The following is a 22,428-nucleotide window of genomic DNA, read 5'->3' as shown; positions in this document are numbered from 1 at the left end:
ACATTCATTAAGTAGACTGACTAGGAGGTTATTCAATTAAAAAACAACAAAAAAACATTCTAGCCTGTTGTAATAGAAGGGGGCAGAAAAAGCTCACTAATTTGTTGTGAGTTTATATTTGTAAGATTTTTTTTGTAACCTCCATCAACAGATATAATGTTCACAATCATCTGTCTGTTAAATTCAATTGTGTAGTTTATGCCCTGGCCTTAGGATAGGCATCAGAAAGGTTTTGGACTATAAACACTATTGTTTTGGAAAGTGTATTTTCATACGCATAATGATACATTTACTGAGAGCTAATGTCTGTAAACAGCATTCTTGAATACACATTAAACGTCGAAAATAGCCAAGAGAATGGAGAAAGAGAACAGTAGAGTGTGGTTAAATATTTGAAGATGGGGACTGATCTCTTGTTGGGTGTGGGGACATCTCTGCATTTTCAATGAGGTTGTACAAACACAGGCTGATTAAAGACCCTTATATAAGCCCAAAAGCCACATCAAGCGACACAATCAGACTGTAAGCTCAACACCAGGAAAAGTACAAGAGATAGAGCAGGTGTGTTAGTTGGGAGCAGATACTGGCACCCATCTCTAAATCAGTGGACTGCTGGAGTGTTGATCCATCCATCAGGCTGCTGGGCTTTACATCAACATCATGTAGGAAAGAGGCAGGGCATCGGTGCAACCACTAGAATGAGAGCCTTTCAGTCATTGTACCCTGAACCAGGGAGTTCATTGGTTAACGTGTGCCAGCGCTCGATTTTCTTGTCCTTGTTTTTCAGACAGTCAAACCAGTGTTTTAGCCTCTCGCCATTGGCATTGATTCCTAAAGAGAGTCCACCTGGAGAAAGGGTGGAAAAGTTCATTAAAATGGCTAAAAACAACCACAGGTCAATAGATCCCCATGGGACTCGGGCCTTGATTATAAGGATCAAGAGATTTTGTTGACAAAACTTGCCCAATTGGGTCAGCACTATATCTTACATATTTTGATAATGTACATCATTTTTTTGCAAACCTAAACATTTGTTTTTCTGTCACATTTGTTTGCTAATTCAGCTTCTCAGCCTGTCAGTTTAAACTAATTAGTTGGATAAACTCATCTAGCTGGCTGGTACAGATAAAAGGTCTAAATTGCAAGAATGACTTGTGATAGTCTTGACATCAGTAGGAATTGGTTGAAAATATCAAACCAGTAATGTTTTTGCTTTTATTTTCTATTTCATGTAGGTGTTCATAGCAAAATAATTATATTTAAATAAATTATTAAATTATTATTGTTATATAAATTATTATATTAGGAAATTATAGTAAATTGTCTTAGCAAATAAAATCTAATATTTTATGACACATGATTTGTTATATATTTATGAATAATTTAAAGGGTCCCAATGATGCCCCTTTTTACAAGATGTAATGAAAGTCTCAGATGTCCCCAGAATGTGTCTGTGAAGTTTCAGCTCAAAATACCCCACACATCCTTTAATATATTATTTTGAAAATGGCAGTTTTGAATGAAAGCAAAAATATGCTGTTTTTGTGCTTGTATGTTTAAATGCAAATGAGCTGCTGTTCTTCTGCCACTTTTCCAGAATAGGGCTGTGCCTTTACACCTCGTAACTTGGATACTCTGCCAAAACAATGTTTTAAAGCCATAAAGTTTAAACTTCTGATATAGTGTTTTCAGAGCATACACATCCAAATCATGCACACAGAAAGCAGCTGTCTAGTGGCGTAGCGATTCAGCCCTGGGCCCATATGCAAAAATGTTTTTTATGGCCCCCCCCCAAATATTATGGCTTCAACTCGGTTAACTTTAATTTGGCCCTATTGTTGATTTTTCTGAAGCAAATAATATTACGTGAACAGTGACTATTTACAAGCTGTTTTATTTAGGCCAATGCTTGGTAATTATGTTTAAAGTTTTCAAGTCCATTCATTATTTGTAGCACGCAAGCCACTCAATTATCGCAGCTTTACTACAAAGTCTCAGTCTTTAAACATCAAACAATAAATGTGTTTTTACGCTTTGTAATTTGTGAGATAATTATCCTCAGTTCAAGTTGCATATGAATCAATGATGAGTTTTAAAAAAATACTTTTTTCTTTTGTGAGGAGTAGGTCTATTCGCTTGTTAAGTCTGACGTCACGTAGCAGCGCTTCCGTGTCCAAACATTTTATCAGTTACCACGAGAAAACAACAAAAGGTGCTAATATAAACTCACAATGTGATAAATACTAGCGAAAAAGTTATAATCTTAACCTTTAACTCCATACCGAAGTCCCAGATAGCCAGACAATGAAAATATAAATATTAAAAAAATATATAAAAATTATTTGTGTTTGGGACGCTGTGAGCACGGAGACTGTAGTGTATACCGTAAGTTTGAAAGCATTTAGCTTAAATTATTAATATGAATAAACAGTGCTCATAAACAGCTGCTGAGGTCGTATTCTCAAGTGAAGCGAGTTGAGGCTTGGACCCGGAAACAGCGCTTCTTACGTCATCACTTAACAACCGAATTGGTGGAATTTTCACATTAACTGCATGCAATATAACATGATTTTCTTATCGTAATTTTTACTTTATTTTTAAAATATTATGACGTTAATCTTTTTTTTGTTATTTTTCAATGTGGAACAAAAATGTTGCCGAATAGGCTACTGAATGCAAACACAATTTTGGCACAGCAGCCAAAAAAGCAAATAAACTATCAAAAAAGTAAAAAATAGTAAAGGGATAGGCCTATATTTTAATTAATTGTTTAATAAACTAATGTTTTCAGAGTCAATGTTGCTAAAATGAATTTGACGAACTTGACTCGCCATCTTCTGAATGGACGTGCCTTTAGAGAAAAAATGCATCTCATGAATTACATAATAAAAGAGTTTTTGTTTACGATTTGAATTATTTAGTTTTAAAATAGTAATTTAAAGCATTATGTAGATATATTTATCATGTCAGTGAAGCGCCAAGTAGACCCTTTGCCGTTCCGAATGATGTATACTCTTATCTTTATGAGCAAAAATGAAGGCGTATTTTTAAGTTTCCACTGATATATATATATATATAAAAAAAAAAAAAAAAAATGCAAGTGATCATGCTGACGACGGTAATGTTTTCTCTTGGTTCTTGGTTCTGAATAAATGCGACTTATAGTCAGTTGCGATTTATTTATCAAAATTAATTTGACATGAACCAAAAGAAATGAACCAAGAGAAAACATTACCGTCTACAGCCGCGAGAGGGTGCTCTATGCTGCTCAGTCCTCCTGTAGCCTCTCCCTGAAAACATAGAGCGCCCTCTGTAGGAGGCTGTAGACGGTGATGTTTTCTCTTGGTTCTTGGTTCTAAACAAATGCGACTTATAGTCCAGTGCAACTTATACATGTTTTTTTTATATATGTGCGACTTATATATGTTTGGACTGATGCGACTTGTACTTAGGTGCGACTTATAGTCTGAAAAATATGGTAAGCTGTTGGACAAGGGCCGGGCCCATGCAGGGCTCTATTCTTTCCCTCGTTTCAATTAAAAGTTTCCCCCAGCTCGGCGGGCCCCCAAACACCCCGGGCCCATATGCACCTGCATACCCTGCATGCCCTGATGCTACGCCACTGCAGCTGTCACACAGCATGCAAGTACTAAACTACATTTTACATTTAAGCATTTAGCAGATGCTTTCATCCAAAGCAACTTGCAGTGCATTCAGTTTTTTTTTTTTTTTTATCAGTATGTGTGTTCCCTGGGAATTGAACCCATTACTTTTGTGTTGCTAATGCAATGCTTTACCACTGAGCCACAGGAACACATAAACTAAGTTCTTAAGCTTAAGGTGTCAAAAACACACAAGGTTATGTTAAAAACACACAATTGACATAAACCGCTGGGAAAGAAATTGCATGTTTACATTAGATTGCTGTATTAAGGTGGCTTTCACACTGGGCTCGTTTGCTGTGGTTCGAACCCAAGTGCGATTGTTCCCGCCACCCCCTGCATAGTCAGAGTAATATGATACATTGTGCTCTACTTTTGTGCCCTTAAACGCAAAGTTTTTTGGGTCGACAACTTATAAAAACGTAGTTCTTTGTTTTTTATATACCTTGTCACATAGCAGCTTTAAGATGTTCTGCTTTTTATTATAAGTGATGTGATGTCACACATCAGATTCTGCAATTTGATCGTTCAGGGACGCGGCTTATGACTTATTTGGATTAAAAACATTAGTGGGTGGATTTTTATCATTATAGGGTAGCTGTGTACACAAACTGCCACCACACACATTCATGTCCAAACACTATGTAAAAGTGAATTTTGCATAAAAGGGGCCCTTTAATGAAACTGTAAAAATTATATTGTTACAATAAGAAATGTGAAATTATTGTAAATATAAAATGACTAAATTGAGTCCTGTGAAAATGTGACCAGGGCAATCTGAAAAAAATCTGCTGCTGAGCCCTGGGATTGCATCTTAAATTGTAAAATGAAGTAACGTTGGTACTACATTCAATAGGTACCATACCATTAAAATAAGATCTTAATGCAAAAAAATAAAAATATAGGCTTAAAATAATAATAAAAGATAAAAACCTAGATTTAACAAGATTTTGTAAATGGGTCCTACCAATGAAATCATTGGATTTGCCGATGTCATAGTCCCAAACCGTCACCTCCAGGGTCTTTTTGCTGAGATCAGCGTACTTGATCTCATAGAAAAACTCCTGTAATAGGGAGCATAGAATAAGCTTTAATAATAGCAAATGTGAGTTACAGAGTCTGTAAATCAGGTACTGGTCAGGTTAATCTTACTTCATTAAATTCGGGGTTGAGGGTCTTCTTTTTGACAGCTGTCTTGTGCTTTGATTTTTTGTTCTCATCTGGCTTGAGATACCTGAAATACATTGGTGATATGGAGGTAGACAGAGAGAGAGAGGTGATGCATTCAGTTTGATCTTTTGATCTAGGTTAAGTTGGCTTTCTTTCAAGATTGAAGATTTGGCACAGGAATAATTCTGAAATAATTGCACTTCAGCAAAGGCTTACTACTTAAAATGCACAGGCAGCAAAACTGTGAAGACATTTGAAACAAATGCACCAGATGTCCAAATGTCCACCAGAGGGCGTTAAAACTCTTGTATATAAAATTCGGAGGGCTGAAATAAACCACCATGAAAGGACAAACAAGGTTCATTGCAGGACATCTCCACCATTTGCTTAAATAATAAAAAATAAATAAACAGAACCTCACTTCACTTGTCTGCTGACTTTAAGGTCATTAAATGTCTCACTGCTGCTCTACTTCTGCAATCCCTCTAATGAGGGTCCCTTGTTCTTTTACAAAGACCACCAGACAAGCAAACAGCCAACAGACTGATTAAAGAAGATTCAGGCACTGAACTCAGCAGCCTAATAATCACAACATGTGTCTTATTCTGTAAAGCCAATAATATAAATTCCCTGGGTATTTATATAGCATTGCAATTTGTATTTTTATCCCTCTACGAATTCATTGAAAAATAGAATGAAAAACTGAAATAAATTAAAAACGTATCTTGTTCATAAAAGTAAAAGTGAAACTTGTGAAAGGCTTGTTTCCCTTTTATTGTAACAGTCTCCCTGGAGCTCTCTTGTCAGGGAATGGCATTTGCTCCTGTGTGGGATGAACGGGACGACTATTTTATTCAGCTTTTCTTGCGACTAAATGCATCTGCAGTTTATAAAAAGTCAATTTAATTTACTTCACAAAATGGTGAACATCAAGTGATATAAATCCGGAAAAAATGGCTCTGTAATAATAATAATAATAAATCCTTACACTTACATAGTGCTTTTCTAAGCACTTAAAACACTTTACATAGTCAGGGTGTATCTCCTCATCCACCACCAGTGTGCAGCATCCACCTGGATGATGCGACGGCAGCCATAATGAATGCCCACCACAAACCAGCGTATTGGTGGAGAGGAGACAGAGTGATGAAGCCAATCAGCAGATATGGGGATTGATGGCCATAATGGTCTGAGGCCAATGGGTGAATTTGGCCAGGATGCCAAGGTCACACCTCTACTCTTTTCGAAAGACATCTTGGGATTTCTTAATGACCACAGACAGTCAGGACCTTGGTTTAACGTCTCATCCAAAGAATGGTGCATGTTGACAGAATAGTGTCCCCATCATTACACTGGGGCACTAGGACCCACACAGACCACAGGGTGAGCACCCCCTGCTGGCCTAACTAGCACCTCTTCCAGCAGCAATCTAATTTTCCCAAGAGGTCTCCCATCCAGGTACTGACCAGGTTCAACCCTGCTTAGCTTCAGCGGGCAACCAGTCTTAGGCTACAGGTTGACATGGCTGCCAGCACAAAATACACAATATAGATAGAATAGATATGCAAGATCTGAAAACTGCAGATGGAGACAAACTAATGACATAAAATACACATGAATTACACAGTTGTCACCAGCAGAAATGGCAAATTTATAATTTAGAATACAATCTTTTGTAGAGTCAGAACCAGGCTATTTAAACTGACCAATGTTTGTACAAGTAAGAAACAAAATCGTAGTGGCCCACTGTATTAATGCTCCTGTAAATCGTTCGATTCAGGAAGCGAGGGAGTTGAGAGCTCTAATCCTCTCTGTGTGCTGACGCAGAGATCACTATTTCATTTCACCCAACACATTCCAGTCCTCAAAATACAAATACATTTGCATTTCTCCCTATCAAAGACACAGTTTTAAGCTTATGACAACTGCGTTGACTAATGCTTCAGATACAGAACAGGCCTACAAGAGGAACATTTGCCTATGGTTTTAACAAAAATAGAACAGCAAAACCAGCTAGACTAACATAACTTGTCTTTTAAATTTTTATGTTTGAAAGTTAACTGTCAGTAGTAAAATAGGAACAAACAAATCTGTTATCATAAAAAATATGAAACAATATAGTAACACATTTCAGGTAGGCTAACAGAAAACACAGTAGCTTTCTTTTCATAAATAAAATCTAGATTAACACTTATTAAAGTCACAAAAGACCATATTTAGTTTCAGAGACTCACCGGTACTGCTGCACGGGCGCAAGCAGCTGAGAGGAGCAGCACTTTAAAATAGATATTCTGTTGCTTCTAACTCTAATTTTACATGCAAATATAGCCAAAATCACAGCACAGCCATTGTCTTTATCTTAATTGATTTCATCAGACGATGACTTTATTATAAATGAGGATTTTTGTGCAGAATAACATTTTGGAAGGGAGAGCAGGTTATCAAAACTTAATGGGCTGCGTTTCAGTCACTACAGTATTTCATATTCATCCTGTTGTCTTACAACAGGAACAGAAAATTATATTTATAAATACAGTTTTACTGAGAATTTGGTTGCATGAAAATACAAGTCAGCACAGAGAGGCAAACAAATGTAAAAGGGCAATGATATCATTAATATGCTAATTAGTATGGCACCATCTAGCAACATTTAGTGATTTTTCAAGTGGGCTTTAGCTACTTTATATTGAAAGAAGTTGGCAACAGTGGCAGGGAAGGTAACGGAGGGCGCCCTTGCCCCACTCTGGGAAGTGGGCATCAGGATCCTCAACTGTCTCGACGAATGGCTCATTATGGCCCGGCCCGAGAGCAGTTGTGCGATCACAGGGACTTGGTGCTCCGGCACCTCAGTCAGTTGGGGCTTCAGGTCAACCGAGAAAAGAGCAAGCTCTCCCCTGTGCAGAGAATCTCTCATCTCGGTATGCAGTCACGCCGCTCGGGTTGCTCCATATGACCATCACACCGATGTGTTGCTGCCGATTCAGCCCCTGATCGTTAGGTTCCTGAGGGGTGCCAGTAGGTTACATCCTCCTAGGACACCCCTGATTCCCTCCTGGGACCTCTCTATTGTCCTGGCAGGACTTTAGAGGGGTCCCTTTGAGCCGCTGGATTCAGATGAGCTTAAGTTCCTGTCTCTCAAGACAGCGCTCCTGGTCGCGCTCACTTCCATCAGAGGGTCGGGGACCTCCAAGCATTTTCGGTAAGTGAAGAGTGCCTTGTGTTTGGGCTGGCCTACTCTCACGTTGTCCTGAGACCCCGGCCTGGATACATGCCCAATGTTCCCACCACTCCCTTATGAGACCAGGTGGTGAACCTGCAAGTGCTGCCCCTGGAGGAGGCAGATCCAGCCTTGGCGTGGCTGTGTCCAGTAAGAGCGCTTCGCATATACGTGGACCGCACCCAGAGCTTCAGAAGCTCTGAGCAGCTCCTGGTCTGTGGATGCCATCGCCTTGGCGTACCATTCTCAAGGCGAGCCGTGCCCCCTGGGGGTGAGGACCCACTCCACACGGAGTGTGGCCTCCTCCTATGCACTGGCGCACGGTGTCTCTTTGGCAGACATTTGTCGAGCTGCGGGCTGGGCGACACCTAACACATTCGTGAGGTTTTACAACCTTCGTGTAGAGCCAGTTTCTTCCCGTGTGTTGGGTAACAGGTATGGTTGGCGGGATGGGCTGGCTGGGTGTCACGCTTGCTGCGCCATTCCCCCTAACACGGGGATGCGAGCGCCTTTCTTCTCCCAGTAGAGTTCCCCAGTTGGCGTACCCTGGTCGAGCATCGTCCAGCACCCTCGGCAGTCAGACTTGGTGGAGCAGTCTGTCGCCAGGCTCAGTACTGGTGTTAGCATGCCCGGAGCTCCGGTCAGCCCCTGCACTGGGCTAGGTGTCCATATGGCTTGATTCCCTATGGGTAATCCCATATGTGTATTCTTCCACAGTAAGGTTTCCCTCTTGGCAAACCCGTGTCTTCCCTTGACAGACCCGTTCTGTCAGTCTCTTCTGGCAGCTGTTCCATCCCTACTCTAAGGTAGGACCTGCCTCAGAGACCCTTTCCATATGTAGTACTGTCCCCTGGGTCAGTCCATATCAGTATCTCCACATGTCACCTCCCTACGGGTAGGATGTGGTCTCTGTAGCGGCCTGTTCCTAGGCTCGCTTCCCCATTGTCTTGCCAAGCTGAAAGAACAAATAGGGAAGATTTGAAGCAATCTTTCACTGAAGGTTGAAATCCCTTCCACTAACTTTGTTAGGGCGGAACAGCAGCGTGGCCTTCTCCAGCAGTGATTTACTCACCCTTTGGCCCCTTCGGTACCAAGGTCAGTGAATTTGCGCTGGGACTTTTGGGAAGGTTAAGACCTTAAGCGTAGCTTTTGTGGCACGCCACGTCTTGCCTTGAACCGGTCGCTGTTGCCGGGACACGTTCTCGGCTCCTCAGCGTAAAACCTAATGAGTGGATGCACCTGTCGCCCTATTTATGCCCATTGGCACGGGGAGTGGCTCAGGTATGTTAAATCCACTAGCCAATTTTCATTGGCGTTTTCTCTTAAACTGAGATGACATTTTGGAAGGGAGAGCAGGTTATCAAGTCTTGATGATTGGCCTCCCAAGTGAGACCCCATATGTTGTTCGACATAACGTGCTTGCGCTTCAGATGTGTGCGAGACACACAAACAGAGCACAAGTCCCTTCCCTTTCCCTTGCGCTTAAATAGTTTAAAATCACATTCAAATGCGAACGGGGAATCATTAAAAGAAATTGAAATGCATGAGTCTTATAGAACACCTGGTTATGGTAAATTTGGAAGTGGTTCTAAAATGGAACTGGTTCTTGAAACCCAACCCTAAGTACATCTAACCTAGGTAAAGAAAAAAAAATCAAGTGTTATTCTTAATTTTTACAAAGGAGTAATGTACAGGGGTTGGTCATATAATTAGAATATCATCAAAAAGTTGATTCCACTAATTCTATTCAAAAAGTAAAAAGTGTATATTATATTCATTCATTACACACAGACTGATATATTTCAAATGTTTATTTCTTTTCATTTTGATGTTTATAACTGACAGCTAAGAAAAATCCCAAATTCAGTGTCTCAGAAAATTAGAATATTGTGAAAAGGTTAAATATGAAGACATCTGGTGGCACACTCTATTCAGCTTATTAACTCAAAACACCTGCAAAGGGCTTTAAATGGTCTCTCAGTCTAGTTCTGTAGGCTAAACAATCATGGGGAAGACTGCTGACTAGACAGTTATCCAAAAGACGACCACTAACACCTTGCACAAGGAGGGCAAGACACAAAAGGTCATTGCAAAATTAAGAGGCTGGCTGTTCACAGTGCTCTATGTCCAAGCACATTAATAGAGAGGCAAAGGGAAGGAAAAGATGTGGTAGAAAAAAAGTGTACGAGCAATAGCGTTAACCGCACCCTGGAGAGGATTGTGAAACAAAACCCATTCAAAAATGTGGGGGAGATTAACAAAGAGTTGACTGCAGCTGGAGTCAGTGCTTCAAGAAACAGTACGCACAGACGTATGCAAAACATGGGTTTCATCTGTCGCATTCCTTGTGTCAAGCCACTCTTGAACAACAGACAGCGTCAGAAGCGTCTAAAGACAAAAAGGACTGGACTTCTGATGAGTGGTCCAAAGTTATGTTCTCTGATTAAAGTAAGTTTTGCATTTCCTTTGGAAATCATGGTCCGAGAGTCTGGAGGAAGAGAGGAGAGGCACACAATCCACGTTGCTTGAGGTCCTGTGTAAAGTTTCCACAGTCAGTGATGGTTTGGGGTGCCATGTCATCTGCTGGTGTTTGTCCACTGTGTTTTCTGAGGTCCAAGGTCAACGCAGCCGTAAACCAGGAAGTTTTAGAGCACTTCATGTTTCCTGCTGCTGAGCAACATTATGGAGATGAAGATTTCATTTTCCAACAGGACTTGACACCTACACAAAGTGCCAAATCTACCAGAACATGGTTTAAGGACCATGGTATCCATATTCTTAATTGGCCAGAAAACTCAACTGACTTTAACCCCATAGAAAATCTATGGGGTATTGTCAAGAGGAAGATGCGATATGCCAGACCCAAGAATGCAGAAGAGCTGAAGACCACTATCAGAGCAACCTGGGCTCTCATAACACCTGAGCAGTGCCACAGACTGATCGTCTCCATTCCGCAATCGCATTGCTGCAGTAATTCAGGCAAAAGGAGCCCCAACAAAGTACTGAGTGCTGTACATGCTAATAGTTTTCATGTTCATACTTTTCAGTTGGCCAAGATTTCTAAAAATCCTTTCTTTGTACTGGTCTTAAGTAATATTCTAATTTTCTTATATTTTCCTTAGTTGTCAGCTATAATCATCAAAATTAAAAGAAATAAACATTTGAAATATATCAGTCTGTGTGTAATGAATCAATATAATATACAAGTTTCACTTTTTGAATGGAATTTTTGAAAAACTTTTTGATGATATTCTAAATATATGACCAGCACCTGTATTCTGACTTAAATGCACAAAAAAGATCATGTCTTATTGTTATAAAACAGATTTGAATTGACTAGCTTTACTAAATTCAGCAACTGGAAGCTATATTTCCTGTGATATCTTTAATTTACATAACTCATGCACGGATCTTCGGTTCCATAGGCAACGTTTTCACTAAAGCAAATTATGTGGATTCTGATTATTTTAGTATTTTTGCACATGAACTGGGTATGACTTACGTTTTAACATAGGGGTCAGAGAAGCCATTGGCATCCATGGCAGCGAGATGGGCACAGCGGATGATGCCCACCACTAAGCCACACTTCTGAGAGCTGTACTTCAGAGAGATCATGATGCGCCCTCGCTCCTCCAGAGACTTGTCATCTGTTTTGTCGATCTGTGTTGAGACACACACACACACAGACAGAGAAAACAGCCGTCAGTCCAATGTCTAAGAACTATAAAAAGGATGTATGTAGCTTATACATAATATAAATATATATTTAAATGAAAATGCTGTGAATCTGGTTGCATTAATTATCAGTAAAATTTCTATTAAAACAAGTGTTTTGTCCCAGTAGATCATTTATTAATTCACTCAATTAGTTTTGTGCACCACTCTCTTCTTTCCAGTGTTTTCTTGTCTAGATATTTTATGGCAATGCAGAACCAGAGCTGAGATTATCTCAACTGTTGAATGTGAGGTAAATCTTCTCTCTCTCGCTCTTTCAGAACTTTGTGGACCCACCAAAGCCGTCAAGCATGAAGTTAATTAGCTGTGGAGGAGGCATCTCTGTTCATCCCCCACACACTGCTGTCTCATTTCCGTCCCCACTGGAGATCACACACTCTCTCACACACACACACACACACACACACACACACACACACACTACTGAGTCCCTTCACACAACAAACGCGCTTCGTACTGTTTGCCAGCTGGTGGAGTCACACTCAGACCTAAGAGCAGATCCCAAGTCAGTCTTTGTATTTAACTTTTGTCACCTCTACCTGTACTGCAGTCTTGAGAGCAGATCTCAGATTAGTCTATGTGCTGATGTTTTAGGTGGGTCAAGGATAATTAATAGATGGGAATAAATAGAGCTGAAAACTACTTACACAACCTTTAAAAACTTGCTGGGAAATCTCAAAATTTCAGGGTTCGAGAGCATTTCATACCGGTCAAATTTTTTAATTTGAAAGATTGATCAAAATTGGTGGTGCTTTTTAAAACTGACTTTAAAAAACAAATACAACAACAAAAAAACCTAAGGACTTTTGGGGAACGTTTGTCATTACATAACAGTTTCAGTCCTGTAATTTGATTGACTAAGTCGTGTCCTACAGGACTGATTTTATTTTATTTAAATTTTTATTTAAATACATACTGTTTTTGTCTCTCTGCTTTTCAGTGTTTGTGCTTCCAGACACACTGTCAATCTGGATCAGGGGCATTCAGTCCATAAAGCTGCAAATGTTCTGCATACCCAAGCCATTTAAAGAATGAGTTTTAACATTACTATAAATCCCATTGTAATTCCAGGTGGAGCATTAGGCTTACATAATAAAATGCTTGGAATAAGTATGTAACTTGTCTGTAAATTATTTCTTTGCCAAACAACTTTAATTTTATGCAAATGTTTGCTGGTTATGGAGGTGTGGAGGAGTTTATTTATATTGATTAATTTATATTGATAGATTAAATAATGACAGGAAGTGAAGTTGGAGAGAGAGAGTCAGCGGGATTGGGAAAGATAGACAAGCTCAAACTCTGGATGCCCATGCCACAGGCTCTGCCACGAGGCTATCGGCGCTGACTCAAAAATTACATTTGATGCAAAATGAACTTCATTCACAGTCTTTACAGTATTTTTTCATTTGCATATGTGCTGTTGCGCTTATAAGTTTAAATTATGTGTGCGAGCCTTAACTGACGTGACCTTAACAGGCCTACTGTCAATACATTATCCTTTATATCAGTCACCAATTACACTGAAAGTAATAAAATCAGAATCATTCTCGCCAAAGTTTCTATGCTGCCCTAGTTATTGTTTGTTTTTTGACGTTTTAATCATGTTTCTTGTCCGGTCGGGCAAGTAAAATTCTCTTTCACTTGCCCCTTCACAAAATCCACATGTCCCGGACCTTGCGGAGAAGCGTTAATGTCAAGCCTTTATTAAGAAACAAAATACCACAACATTGTGTTGTTTGGAAGCGTGTAATGTTTAATTCTGCTTTGACTTCATTTGGAACTCTTATTTGTAAGTAACTGGTAATACTGGGTCTTAGTTACTTAATGTTAATTGTTTATTAAACTGTAGCATAAAAGCAATATCACATTGTTATCACATTGTCATCACATGCCTAGAACCAAATTCAGAACAACAGCATTCTTGCTCATGTGATATTGCTTAAGTAGAGGAAAGATGCATGATAAAGAAGAGGAATAGTACATCCAGCTGATTGATTTCATAGAATAAACCCTGACAACGTGATCAGGACCCTGATGAAGAGTTATAATGAATACTGGCTGGATGTACATTATCCCACTTATTACATAGCTACCTGGCTTTAAGACAAGATTAGCCAAACAGAATAAAATGTTTCAGAGTTCTGTGTAATAAATAACACTAAAATGAATAAAAAAAAAACACTAAAAAAATAAACGTTGATTCAATCAGCTACCGAAAATGTCTAGGTTTATGTGACCCCTGTCTTTCAAGCAAGACACAAGATAAAAGATACGTTATGAGATCAACCCCCACCCAATACCTGCTCATGCTGTCAATCCATGGACCACTTTGACACTGTAATCATACTTTAAATCCTACATCCACTGCCCTCATCTGACGAAGACATGGCTACACGGAAGTGTGTGAAATTACTTTCCTCAACATTTTCCTTCTTCTGCTAGGTCATATAAAGCAGTAGTATGTGCTGATCCCAGCAGAGCTGCGCACCTTAAGGCACTGTACTGATGAAAGTTTCCTGCTGAGCTATAGCTGTAGTTTATGACTGGAGTATAACATTTCAGATATAAGGTATGGTGCAGGTATACTAACACACGTGTGGGACTGTGTCCTTTATACATTCATGGCTGCATACTTCCAGTGAAACAAAAATGTATTCCCTCAAGGATGTGGCAGGTTTTAAATTGAGCGATACAAGCTGCAATTGTTGAATAGTTAGTTTTATTCTGGCAGCGAGCAGCATTGTATTGTTTGCTGATGATTGTAAGCCTGTCAAGTTCGTCTCAGATGGTTGATGGATGTGAGGATGTTGCTCCAATGATAACTGATTTCTAATTAATATGTTGATTCTAATGAGATTCTAAGAGATAATGAGATTCTAATGAGAGTCACAATTTGATATCTGAATCTCTTTATGTAGCTTTCAAACTTCCCTCAATTTCTCCATCACTTACAGACAACCACACTGATGATTAGCACAACTGAGCTCCTTCCGGCATCAGATTGATTCATTTCCAAAGATAAACTGTAAGAGACTTTAACTCACAGGAAGCTGTTTCTCCAAACAGTTGCTGAAGTTCTTAGTCTGGTTGGGTTTGAGTTTCTTCAAGGGGATTCGGGTTTCACCAATGAATTCGTTGTGGCGGAATTTATCCTCGTCACACACTGAAATCCTAGATGAAAACAAAAGATTGACAGTATGAGGTCTGGGTTGTAGACTTGACATGTAAAGGAATCATGCAGCTAGTGAGAAGATTCATTTTAGAAGACTTTTATCACCATTTTAATCTGATGTACCATTTCAAAGCTTTCAAATTAAATTTTTTATACTTCGCTAGAACTGCACTGACCCCGTCTAAACCTAGGAATAAAATCTGTAATCTGTTGGGACAAAGAAATACATGGAGGAGAACATACCCACTTATCCAGTCAAGTGTTGGAGGCAGGCACTACAAAATGATTCCCCACCACCTGTGCTTCATAACGCTTTTAAAAAGCACTTATTCTCAGTCAAATTCATAGTGTGACCGCAACCAATTATTCAGTACATCCCATATATTTAGAATCCATAGCAGAACCTCCATGGGAGGATCTTTTTACAATAGATGTTCATTTGCATTGAGCTTGTTCACTGTGAAATGAGTTTTCCATGTTATTTGCAGTATCGGCAAGAACTACTTGATATGTGGGGGTAGGAAAAAGGAACGGCTTCTTTTAGTTTTGCACAGGTAAATAACAAAATTTGACTGGATACAGATGAGCAATTTACACAAGAAAAAATAACTTCCTGCTGATATCTCTAATTTACAGAAAGAATAGATGGCCAGAATAATAACAAATGGATGGATGGACGAACTCAACACATGCGCAGTCCCACCCTAATTGTTTTGACCGCACAGACTATCTGCACACAACAGCACAGGCGCGAGGTGAATGTTGAGACAGAATGTGGACATCAGCGGACAATTCTGATAAAAGTGAAAGCGAATAATTTAATATAATGTAATACATTAATAGGAGAATGAGCCTAATATCGTCTTGACTATCGACAGAGACATCTGCTGTCGTCGATATCTCTGACTATCGTCGATACACAATACTATCGTCTATCGGCACAACCCTACTTTGGGGTAAGCAAAATAGCAGGTTCTATCCAGTGCATCGTATCTCTCATGCCAACAGTGCTGATCCAGACTGTAAACTTCAGACATATTTTCACTCTAGACATGTTTACAAGTCTCAGCTTCAAGTCCCCATAGTCCTCATTCTTTACACATCATAACATGACTGATTCATTCAACTACCTCTCCAACAAATATCAAACTCCACATAAAACTAGGTCAGAAATATACATATACATACAATAAATATACATACAAGCACAATGCAGCACGTTAGTTGTATAGTCACTATTACAGTATAGACCGTGATGGTTTATGATCTAAAAACATTTTCATGCATGATTCATTTGTAGAAAATTGCCCCACCATGACTTCCAACAATAAGAAAAGTCAGACTAATGTAGAAAAGGTGATTCTAGGATTTCATTCTGTGAGGTGGTGTTTTGGTTGCATTTTATTTTATTATACAGATTTGAATAGAGGTGTGTGCAACTGAGAGCTGTGCTCTGTGCTGAACATTGCCACCCAGCGCCATCTGTCATAGACATTCACCACTGGGAAGTGGGATTAAAAAAAATTACCTCAATGATCCAAACTTTAAAAATTCTTAATGTCTTATCGACTAGTAAGGGAAGGACTCAAACTCAAATAAACTTGTAATCCTAAATCAGGGGCCGTATTCACAAAACATTTTATCTTTCCACTAAGAGTCTTTCAAAATAACAGTAACAGTTCTTAGGAAAGAGTCTCCTCTTAAGGCTGGAATTCAATACACTACACAATTTTCCGCCAATTTACAGTTAACAGGAGAAGTTAACGCTAGATGACGAAAGTCAATGCTAGTATGCAGATTTGAGATTGAGATTTCATACAAAATTGCGTAGTATGATGTATGATGGTCACAGACTCCGATTTTTTAGCTTCAAATGATAAATCCATCCAGTCAGAGGATATGAAACGTTTCATATTTCAGCCGATTTTATAACACATTGTTTTCATCTGTCATGCATCTTCTAGTAACAAGGCACACATTTCTGCATGAGTTTTCTTGTTGTGATCGGAACAACTTGAAAGTCTGGTAGTGTGTGATCCTCATTTGTTTAGTGCCAGTTTTCCTCTGTGACTATTTAGAAAGTCGGTAAGTGTATGATGCCTAGTGTTTTAAAAACCTGTTCAGATTTTATAAGTCATATTGTCTATTCTAACCTTTAAAACTTTTACCAAAGGGCAAGCTTGACCTCATTACTATAGATGATGTCAACAAGAATGAGGTAGAATAAGGTATCATGTTGCCACATTCAAATAAAGATTTAAAAATGTAGGCTACTTATTAAACAAGAATATGTTCAGCTAATTTTCAGCCTCTCACATGTCAGCATCTCATAAACAATTAGCAGATATGCATATAAGCAGCCCTTTAAATTAACAGACTAGAATTAAATCATGGCTGATAAGTAAGACGCTGCACAAGTGTAAAAACCAAACTGGCCACGAGAACAGCTGTTATTTCTTGTATACATTTTACATTTTAGTTCTGAGCTGAAACACAAATTTTGTGAAATATTCTTAGAGCACAAATTTAAGAGTCCTAAAATTGGCAATTTAGGAATTAATTAATTACTTTTAGCCTTAAGATGTTTTGAGAATGTGGCTTTGAGAAAAGCCTCTCTTAATAAGGTCTAGCAATGTCTACGGTTCAATTGATTTGAGTAACAAAGCCTTGTCAGTAAGGTAATGAAGAACACATAATCTCTCTCTCAATCCACATTATTTCCATTTCTTACCTTTCCACTGCATTAACACTGAATTCTTGAATGCTTGTTCTATTCCCATCTGGAAGTTAGTTGTGTATTTGTAACATACCATTACTATTCATTGCTAACTTGTTCAGCCTGGCTCAGTAGTTCAGCTCTCCAATGACTTCAGACATGTTCCAGTTAAACAGGCAATCACACATTTTTTCCCCCGGAAGATTGATACAGGTCTTGAATGAGACATGCGGCAGCTAGAGCACCACTCAGGCATGTCCAAAAGTTCAGGTTAATAAAGGCATTTTACCCTGCTAGGTTATATGTGGATAGAATTGTTTCCCTAGACAGCCACATGTGCTGGATTGCTCTTCATGCTGTTTCCAGAACGGTGCTTTTTCTGTTTTGTTTTGATTATGGTTGATTACTGTAGTGCGTATGTTTAATGTTAACTGTCCTCTTGGATAAATGTGCAGGGAGTTCTGGGATTTTTGTACAATGCTATTCTCACAGGCAATCACAGTACATTGTGTTTTTCTGCGTGAGCCGGATATATTTGTGCATGGCCTTAAATTTGCAAAGACAATCCTGAATAATGTAAGGTAGAAAAGGCCTAAATAGTCAGATGTAAAAGCAATGGTCCTTACTAAAATATGTTTCGTTTTAAAAGAAATTAATACTTTTATTCAGCAAAGATGCATTAAACTGATAAAAAAGTGGCTGTTAAGAGATTTATAATGTTACAAACGATTTTGATTTTAAATATATGCTGTTCTACTTCCAGAAAATCCGGAAAACAACAACAATAATGGTTTCCAAAAAAATATTAAGCGGAACTCTTGTAACTTTTAAATATTTATAATAATACGAAATGGTCCTTAAAAAGCAAATCAGCATATTAGAATGATTTCTGAAGGATCACGTGATGCTGAAAACTAATAATGACTGCTACTTTGGTTTTGCTACTTTTGCTACTTTGATACTTTGGTTTTGACCCCTGACTGGACTGCATATCAATGTAACGGTTTTCCCTAAATAAACTTACTGCTATTGGATCTACCTCGTCATCTGTTCTTGTGTGGATCGTGATAGAAGGACTCCGTCTACTAAGATCCAGCGGTATGTTTTTTGATGTTTCTTCCCCAGCCACTGAGCGGGAGAGAAAGAGTTGTTTTGTGGGAACCCGCCTGGTCGTTTTTCGTGGGACCCGGGGAGGTCGCAGAGGAGTGAGTGGTCGAGAGGAGGTCCGGCACCTGGGCTCGTGAGGGACAGATCGGAGCCGCCGTCTAGCCATTGCGGATGGAGAGGGGAGAGGAGGCACACGTCTGCCGAGCCAGCGCCGCTGCACAAGATGGCCACCAGCCCAGCGCCGCTGCCCAGGATGGCCGCCGGCCCAGCGCCGCTGCTCAAGATGGCCGCCGGCCCAGCGACGCTGCCCAAAGTGATCCAGAGTCATGGCACAAGATGGCCGCTTGTCCAGCGCCTCTACACGGGAAGACAGCCACAGGTGACCCTCCAGAGTCGAGTCAGGTTCCCGTTGACCCTCCGTAGTCGAGTCAGGTTCCCGTTGACCCTCCAGAGTCGAGTCAGGTTCCCGTTGACCCTCCGGAGTAGAGTCAGGTTCCCGTTGACCCTCCAGTGTCGAGTCAGGTTCCCGTTGACCGTCCAGTGTCGAGTCAGGTTCCCGTTGACCCTCCAGAGTCGAGTCAGGTTCCCGTTGACCCTCCAGAGTCGAGTCAGGTTCCCGTTGACCCTCCAGGGTCAGGTCAGGTTCCCGTTGACCCTCCAGAGTCAGGTCAGGTTCCCGTTGACCCTCCAGAGTCAGGTCAGGTTCCCGTTGACCCTCCAGAGTCAGGTCAAGTCACCGTTGACACTCCAGAGTCAGGTCAAGTCACCGTTGATACTCCAGAGTCAGGTCAAGTCACCGTTGACACTCCAGAGTCAGGTCAAGTCACCGTTGACACTCCAGAGTCAGGTCAAGTCACTGGTGATCTTCAAGGACAGAGTCAAGTCACCGGTGTTCTTCATGGGCAAATTCAAGTCACCATTGATCTTCATGTGCAAAGGCAAGTCACCAATGATCTTCATGGGCAAAGTCAAGTCACCAATGATATTCATGGGCAAAGTCAAGTCACCAGTGTTCTTCATGGGCAAGGTCAAGTCACCGACTATCTTCATGGGCAAAGGCAAGTCACCATTGATCTTCATGAGCAAATGCAAGTCACCATTGATCTTCATGAGCAGAGTCAGGTCACCAATGATCTTCATGAGCAGAGTCAGGTCACCAATGATCTTCATGAGCAGAGTCAAGTCACCATTGATTTTCCTGAATCCAGTCCAAGCTCTGCCGAACTACCAGAGCTTCTCCACGTCTCTGCGGAACTACCAAGGCCTCTCCACGTCTCTGCTGAACTACCAGAGCCTCTCCATGTCTCTGCCGAACTCTCTGAGCACTCGACTGATCCTGTCGTGGCCACGGAGGCCACCCTTAACTTGTTCATGTTCTCTGTTTCAGACTTGCCTATCCAGACTTGCTCTCATGTATCATCGATCCCACTGTGGTGGTTCTCGATGCCGCCCTGGTGGGCTCCTGTCTCGACCGCACGGCTGTGGTGGTCTTCTGCGCCGCCCTGGTGGGCTCCTGTCTCGACCGCACGGCTGTGGTGGTCTTCTGCGCCACCCTGGTGGGCTTCTGTCTTGACCGCACGGTTGTGGTGGTCTTCTGCGCCGCCCTGGTGGGCTTCTGTCTCGACCTCACAGATGTGTTGGTCCTCTGCGCCGCCCTGGTGGGCTTCGGTCTCGTCCGGACGGTTGTGGTGGTCCTCTGCTCCACCCTGGGTGGCATCTGTCTCGTCTGCTCATCTGTGGTGGTCCTCTGACTCGGCTGCAAGGCTGTGGTGGTCCTCTGCGCAGCCCTGGTGGGCTTCTGTCTCGTCCGCACGGTTGTGGTGGGCTCCGGTTCCACCTGCACCATCCCGGTGGTCCCCAGTTCCACTTGCTCCACCCTGGATTCCTGCCCTGTCGGCACTGCCCTGGTCCCCTGAACTCTCTGACCCACCCTGGTCTCCTTGTTGTGTTGTTGTTGTTTTTTTTTTTTCACTTCCTGTCTCTGTTCCCCTCTATGAACCTGGCCCTCCATCCCTCCCCCTGAGCCTCCACCAGTCCACCTCCCTCCTGGGGCCTCATTTATAAAACTTTGCGTAGGATTTGCGTCAGAAGTGGCGTACGGATGAAACATAGGACGTGCGTACGCACAGAAATATTCGGATTTATAAAACCGTGCGCACGCACATCCTACGCATTTTTCCCTTAATAACTCACAATCAATTCTAAATGTAGCGCAGCTTTTGCGGCTTCATGACACGCCCATAGTTGCCCATAAATAGTCCTTGAAACGCCCACAAGTTAATATTCATTGATTGCAAAATCATGGCAAACACAGAGAGGAAATCAAAAAAACGTAACTTCACTCAATGTGAAGTAGAAGTTATCGTTGGCGAGGTGGAAAAGAGGAGAAAAATGTTGTTTGGAGGGCACAGTGTGGGCATTACTAATGCCAAAAAGGCACTTGAGTGGCAAACGGTGGCAGACGCCGTAAATGCTGTAGCCTCACAACCTCGGACCGTGGCCGAAATAAAAAAGAAATGGTCGGACATCAAAGTCGAGGCAAAAAAACGTCTAGCGCTCCATCGCCAGAGTGTGTCTGCCACGGGTGGGGGAAAGGGGACACCGGAGCTGACCCCTCTTGCATCTGACAAGCTACAGATGTCGGTAATAATCGACGTGGAAATGGGAAATTGTTCAGCGCAAATGTAATTTCTTTCTATCTATCTATCTATCTATCTATCTATCTATCTATCTATCTATCTATCTATCTATCTATATATCCATCTATCTATATATCTATCTATCTCCTTAATTATCTATCTATCTATCTATCTATCTATCTATCTATCTATCTATCTATCTATCTATCTATCTAATTGCATCTATATCTGCTCCGCCAGACGGACACATTGACGAGAATATCAGTTTTGTACATTATTTCGTTCTGTTAACTATATTATTTATGAGGATGAATTGCACAATATGCCAATATTATTGCAGAATATATTTCACTTTTCTTTTTGCAAATATGTGTTCATTTGAATTTCTGTTGTAATTTTCGTTCGATTTTTTTTGTTTGTTTCACTGCTGATCGATCAAACGGGTGTTCGTTTAGGCTGTTAATTGTAAGACTTGCTTTGTGAAGTCTTCATGTTTTTTATGAGAGGCAGTATTGTCATTTTCACTTTCACTTTCACGTGTTTCTTCCATCTGCCGACGGTGTCGCCATTTCTCATTTCACCCGTTTTTGTGCGTACGCCTGGGTCAGAGCTTGCGTGAAGGACCGCACATTTTCCCGTCAAGTTTGCTTTTTATAAATATCAATTATTGCGTAGAGAGTGGCGTACGCCTTCTTTTGTGCGTATGCAACGTTTATAAATGAGGCCCCAGGTCTCCTTGTTGTGTTGTTGTTGTTTTTTTCCACTTCCTGTCCCTGTTCCCTTATATGGACCTGGCCCTCCATCCCTCCCCCTTATCCTCCAACAGTCCACCTCCCGCCTGGACTCTTGTTTTGTCGGTCACGTCTTGGAGCGTCTGGTAGCCGCTCCGTAGAGAGGGGGTTATGTCCCAGTGTCTGGTTTGTGTTCCCTGGGTAACCACTAGATGTCCTCCTTCCCCACGGTGTCTGTCACTATCTGAACTACATTCCCCACGATCCTTGTTTCTTCAT

At 40.9% G+C, this 22,428-nt stretch overlaps 1 protein-coding gene across 3 annotated transcripts in view; it reads right to left on the bottom strand.

Annotated features, from left to right (window-relative positions):
* Positions 1–274: 274 nt before the first annotated feature.
* The window catches only part of LOC132136282 (double C2-like domain-containing protein beta), a 279,102-nt gene continuing 256,948 nt past the window's right edge, over positions 275–22,428 (bottom strand). For all 3 annotated transcript variants that reach the window (XM_059547231.1, XM_059547232.1, XM_059547233.1), the window contains 5 exons: positions 14,829–14,955; positions 11,552–11,709; positions 4,815–4,896; positions 4,630–4,726; positions 275–846 (listed from right to left, as the gene is read on the bottom strand). In XM_059547231.1, coding sequence (XP_059403214.1) covers positions 710–846; positions 4,630–4,726; positions 4,815–4,896; positions 11,552–11,709; positions 14,829–14,955 — 601 coding nt within the window. In that variant the 3' untranslated portion in view covers positions 275–709. The remainder of the gene's footprint in view (positions 847–4,629; positions 4,727–4,814; positions 4,897–11,551; positions 11,710–14,828; positions 14,956–22,428) is intronic.

This window comes from Carassius carassius, chromosome 4, assembly GCF_963082965.1.
Source record: "Carassius carassius chromosome 4, fCarCar2.1, whole genome shotgun sequence".
In the NCBI taxonomy this organism is placed as follows: domain Eukaryota; kingdom Metazoa; phylum Chordata; class Actinopteri; order Cypriniformes; family Cyprinidae; genus Carassius; species Carassius carassius.
This window is presented reverse-complemented; position numbering and strand designations above follow the sequence as displayed.